This window comes from Petaurus breviceps, unplaced genomic scaffold (assembly GCF_028583685.1).
Source record: "Petaurus breviceps papuanus isolate PSGF00001 unplaced genomic scaffold, PetGlider_PUasm1.0 188, whole genome shotgun sequence".
NCBI lineage: Eukaryota > Metazoa > Chordata > Mammalia > Diprotodontia > Petauridae > Petaurus > Petaurus breviceps.
In genome coordinates this window covers 41315463-41321462 of record NW_027185804.1, presented here as the reverse complement: position 1 = coordinate 41321462, position 6000 = coordinate 41315463, and the positions used below count along the sequence as shown (strand labels likewise).

General features: G+C 34.5%; 1 protein-coding gene across 1 annotated transcript; it reads left to right on the top strand.

Annotated features, from left to right (window-relative positions):
• The first annotated feature begins 365 nt into the window (after positions 1–365).
• LOC138163563 (olfactory receptor 10AG1-like) lies at positions 366–1289 on the top strand. Its single transcript, XM_069091010.1, has one exon. It carries the CDS (start codon positions 366–368, stop codon positions 1287–1289), a length of 924 nt encoding a protein of 307 aa, XP_068947111.1.
• Positions 1290–6000: the final 4711 nt, after the last annotated feature.

The following is a 6000-nucleotide window of genomic DNA, read 5'->3' as shown; positions in this document are numbered from 1 at the left end:
GATTAAGAATGATTTTAGTTTTATTAGAAGGCTTTACCTGGTTGCATATTTCTGTCTAAATATCCAAGAAAAAATAGTCATAACTTTTTAGTATGGTTCTTGACAGACAGGGAACACTTCGTAATCACTCACTGAGTGATTTTGACTTTTTTCCCAAAAAAAAATAAAGAATATTTTGAAAGATATATTAAAGAATATTTGGGAGGGAAATAAAAAATCAAAACATAAAATATTAAATATGGGAGTAATGTTTCTGGCCATAAAATTCAACTTCTCTTCTGTGCTGAAAGGGAAACTGAGACAATAGAAGTCAAGTGGTTAGCTAATTCTCTGTTTATTGTTTCTGTAGGCAGAAGAAAGACCCAATGGCACGAGACAATCTCACAGTTGTGGTGGAATTCATTCTTCTGGGATTTTCTGATCTTCCCAAACTCCAAGGTTTTCTCTTTGCAATTTTTTTAAGCATCTACATAAGTATACTGTTAGGAAATGGACTACTCATTGTCATAACCAAGATCAGCTCAAGTCTCCAAACCCCAATGTATTTTTTCCTTGGGAACTTTTCCTTCTTGGAAATCTGTTACACATCAGTCACTCTCCCAAGAATGCTGGCAGATCTCTGGACGCAGAAAAGAACTATTTCATTCCTAGCCTGTGCTGTACAAACTTGCTTTCTTTATATTCTGGGAGTGGCAGAGTGTTTACTCCTGGCTGTGATGGCTTATGATCGTTATGTGGCCATTTGTAAACCTCTCTACTATCCTCTCATCATGAATCGTAGGGTATGTATCCAACTGGTTATGGTGTCCTGGATTATTGGGATCCCAGTACTGGTAGAGGAGACATATCAGATTTTTTGTCTGAATTTTTGTGGTCCAAACAAACTAAATCATATTTTCTGTGATGCCCCACCATTACTAGAGTTGGCCTGTGGAGACACATATAAAAGAGAGGTCTCTGTCCATGTTGCTGCATTGGTATTTGTCATAACTCCCTTTCTATTGATACTCACATCCTATGTCAAAATCATAACCACAATCCTGAAATTTCCTTCAACCTCAGGGAGATCCAAAGCCTTCTCCACCTGCTCCTCCCACCTCATGGTCGTGGGCTTATTCTATGGGTCTGGAAGTATTGTGTATTTGCGGCCAAAATCCAGTCACTCAGCAGGATCCGTTAAAGTGTTTGCTCTTTTCTACACAACTGTAACCCCAATGTTCAATCCCTTGATATACAGCCTGAGAAATAAAGATGTCATTGCTGCACTAAAAAAACTATTGCCTAAGTGAATTAGGTCATAGAGCTATGAGCAAAATATATAAACTTTGATTTTCCTTTATTTTATTTCACAGTTCTGAAAAAAATATGCACCTGCTTGTTTTTTCATTGCAATGAAATGTACATAAATGAGAGCCAATAAAGAGATTCTATTTGAAAATACAAGGCACCTGCCTACAGTTTCTACTTTCTTTTGCTAGACGGTGAAAGAGCTAAACAAATTGCTATTTCTGAAATGATGACAAATATCAACAGACATCTTGAATGCAATCATACAATGATTTCTACTGCTTTCCCAATACAACGTGAGCTTATCTCTCTTTTTTTAAAGATAAACTTAATTGTGTTTGGTAGAGTGAAAGAGAAAGAGAGAGAGGAGAGAGATATTCGCCCGACATATAGGCCAAGACAAAGAATGGCAGAAAAATTTAAAATAAAATATAGAAACAGAGAAAAGGAAACAGAAATAGAAAGAATATATTTATTTATTTGAGTAAATCAAGGAAACTGTAAGCTTTTAAAATTTCACATACATTCACCATAGTGCTAGTAAGTTGCTTTATTAGTCTAATTATGCTGTTTTAGAGCAAATCACTATCTCTTTATTTTAAAATGTTCTCTTTCTACATAGTTTAAAATATTCTGAAATAGTGGAAAGGTTTTCCTCCTATAAGTGCATTCTAGGTCTCTTGACAGACTAAAAAATTCAGAAGACATAATGTCAAATGAGAAAACATTTGATACAAATGTTAAGAAATAAGAATGAATGGCTCTATGAGTATGATTGACAGTATAGTTTCATCTTTATGATATAAATTAATGAAATATTAAATTTGTGATACTTTGGAATTGATTATAGTTTGCACTAAAAAAATTCTGCTGGTGATGAAAGTTCCTTTATTCACAAAGTTTTACTAAAACACATTCACTTAGTTTTTGCAGTGGTGTCCATACTCAAGTGGAAACCAAAGCGATCAATTTCCCTTCTGAATGACTCTTTTTGTTAAGATATTTCTTTCTTATATCAAGCTTAAAGTTGCTTCTCTATAATTATAAACATTTCTTTATCCATAATGCTCTCTAGGGCCAAGCTGAATGCATCTATAGCCCTCCCTCCCTCATGTCTAAGCCATTCACATTCATTGAAACAACTGTCATTAATCCTTTCAGTCTCTGTATTTTAACCATACCAAATTTCCTAAATCTATAATTCTGAAATCTATGGCAGATTTTATGCAGCCAAAGCTTTCAATAGCATTTTTGCTATAATATTTCCTTATTAACAGTGAATTCAAAGACAACAAAACTGTTCAGATTTTACTTTATCACATTTTGTTAAACTAACTTGCTATCTAATCAGACATTTAAAAATCACAAATATTTTAAACCAAAGCACAAGTATTAAAAGTATTTCTAAGATTTTATTATTGGAATATTATCATATTCTAATGTTAATAAATTTTCTGTTTTTCCAGTTAGATCTGCTGATTTCACCAACTACTTTTTAGATCAGTATAAATCGTCTCATTTTGAATGAGAAGATGAGGTAATCTGACTCCTTTAGCACTTGAACTCCTCTTCCTAACTTTGTTTGATGTAAGGATGTAATCAGATGAAACACTATGTTGGCTTTCATGTTTGACACAAATTACTTTTGAGATTATAGGCAATATAGTGCTATAAGTTTGTTTTAAATATAATTCCTGTCCATCATCTATCTATCTATCTATCTATCTATCTATCTATCTATCTATCTATCTATCTGTCTGTCTGTCTATCTACATATCATCTATCTACACATATATTTATGTATTTATATAGCAATAGAGAAATATATGGATTGAGAGATAGAGATGGAGATAGAGACAGAGTCATATTTGCTAAGGTTGAATAAGGAACCTGGGAGTTACTCAAAATCTCATATCCCATCATTAGAATAGCAATAAGGTACTTTGAATATTAGGCTATCACACACACAAACACACATATCACCTTTTATACAATATACTAAATATATTTCTTATATGCATTTATGTTCTTATGTTATAGATATTTGTAGGTATGAAATCACAGTATATACTTATGCTGGTGTATACACTATATTTATGTATAGTGTTCATTTATAACATATATACAGTGTCTAACATGTAGACAATAAACAAGAAGAACTTGAGGTCTTAATGAAAAGAAGAAAATGTGTTCTTTTGATATCTCAGACACTTAGTGAAATGAAACCCATATTTTATCATGGCTCTTTGTATAGGGGTGTTGATCATCCTTCATTCTTGAAGCAGACCAATGACATCAGGAAGGCCATGTCCTTACTTGCAAGTAAACTGAGCTTAACTAAGGCAGAACTGTAGAAAATCCTCAGCCTCACTCTCGCCTCCAGAATCAGTGGAGTCCTGTGGCAAGACATAGTTCAGGATAACTGGTGATAGCCCCCACTCTGAATAGGCATGACTTACTTAAAGGAAATAGAACTGATGAAATACTATATGCATATTAGGAAATATAGATATTAAAAAAGGGTGGGCATGACAGGATGTGTACATGTAGGTACATGAAGAAATGAACATGAATTTTGTTTATACATGTAAGAACATGAAAAATGAACATATTTTTGGACTATATTATAGTCCATAGACAGAAAAAAGGAAATTATGATGCATGTGGAAACAGGTCATAATCCTGGAATGGAGAGCTAATATATTAGTCATAAAGGATTTCAATTCTCCAGACATTAGCATCTATTAATTCTCTTCTCTGACTGTCTCTCTCTGTGTCTGTGTCTGTGTCTCTTCTGTGTTACTGTGTCTCTCTGTCTCTCCCCCTCTCTGTGTCTCTCTGTCTCCATCTTCTCTCTTTCTCTGTGTATTTGTCCCTTTCTGTTTCTCTGTCTCTATCTCTGTCCCTCTGTTTGTCTGTTTGTCTCCAGACAAAGTCCAGTAGACCTTAGGATTTATCAGCTCCTCGGGTGTCAAAGGCCAAACAAAAGGGTCAGGGCATTTTAGGGCACAGTGGGAGGTCAAGTGGTAAGGCCTGAAGTTCCTCCATCTTGATTAGTTGATGATGCATTGTCCATCCAAGTACTCTGCATAGTCTTATCTTTTATTCTTGCTGGAGGACTGTGAAGATCACTTACTCTGATATCCTTTGAAGCAAATTGGGGGCCAGAAAAGAGAAATATCTTACTGAGAGTCACCCAGGAAAGTAGTAGTAGAAGTGAGATTCAAGCCCATATCCTCTGATTCATAATCATGTAGTCCTGGCACTTTGCCTATTCTTCTGCATACTATAATGTGCCTTGACAAGAACTAGGATAACTTATGCTAATAGTTTCCTTTTGGAGTAGAATGTTTGCTCTATGATGTTGGGGGTCGTATTTCTCCCAGTATTTGAATAGTAAAAAATCAATGGAATAAATCATTGGTAAATTCCCTCAATTATAACAATGAAAATGGCTAAAAAACACCACTCATTGTTAACTGCTTTTTCTTCATAGACCTATGATGAAAAAATTGAAAAATGACATTATTTCTATTTTACAAATAAAAAATATTATGAGGAAAAGAATCAACCTCATATTAATCAGATATAATCAGATATGCAGGTATCAGCAGATCTAAGGTGTCAATATAATCCCTTGACTCATGGATAAGGATTTATCCTCATTAAGGGTTGTTTAGATGATTGGACTTTGAGGCAGAAGACATTCTCTCTCATTACAGAATAATACATATCATGGGAGAGAAATAATCCCAAGAGAACTGAGAAGGGCAGGAATCATTTCTTCTAAAAAGGAGGGCTAAATAACTTCAACTAAAAGATCATTTTTAGAAGGTAGTTAGATCCCCAATGTGGGGTTTCTTGGGGCTTTTTGCTATGTTGTAATGATTAAGGGAGATGAATCATAGCCTTGTGGAAAGAGTGTGGAGCTTGCAGACATGAGGATCTCAGTTTCAAATCCTGACTCTAGAACTGAACAGCCATGGAATTTTGAGTAAAGCAATTGAGATTGGCTGAGTCTCAGTCTCTTCATCACCAAAATCAGAATTTCTATGATAGCCACATTATAGTGCTCTTAAAATAAATTGCATAGTGTTGTAAACATTAAAGTCCCTTACGGATGTAAAATAATATGTGCTTCTAATCTTTTTGGTATAATCATTGGAGAAGGTAGTAGATGACTTAATTGCATCTAAGAAAGGTAAGTGTGAACTCTTTTGCTGTCACATCTTCACGTCATTTGGTCTGAAGAGGATCTGAAGAATCACTTGTCTACAATCTTTGTGAAGACTTTGATTTTATGATCCTACTCAGAGATAGAGATTCAGGAAAGAGTTTACCCACAGAATAAAAAATTCTTTTTAAGGGATATTTCACATATCTCTACTAACCAAGGGATGTGGGGGGAAGCAGGAGAAGAGAGACTTCACCAGTACTGATGAAAGTGGATAAATATAGAAATTCATATAGTTTGCTTTATAATTGCATAATTTTTTCTGCCTTATATCTTTTAATCTGGATCCATTTCTCAGAATATTCCACCCACTTAATTTCCTATTTAAGCAAGAATAATAGTTAAGTGAAGACAAACATCAGGGTAACCACACATAATAACCAATTTAATATTCCACACATGCACTCCCTTTAACCCCCAGTGGTAAAAGGAGGGAAATAGGCTTCTGTTCTCCAGGACCAATTTATTGTTACTGCTTC

Excerpts from the sequence above, each read along its gene's own strand:
- LOC138163563 (XM_069091010.1), top strand. The coding sequence starts at position 366 with ATGGCACGAGACAATCTCACAGTTGTGGTGGAATTCATTCTTCTGGGA.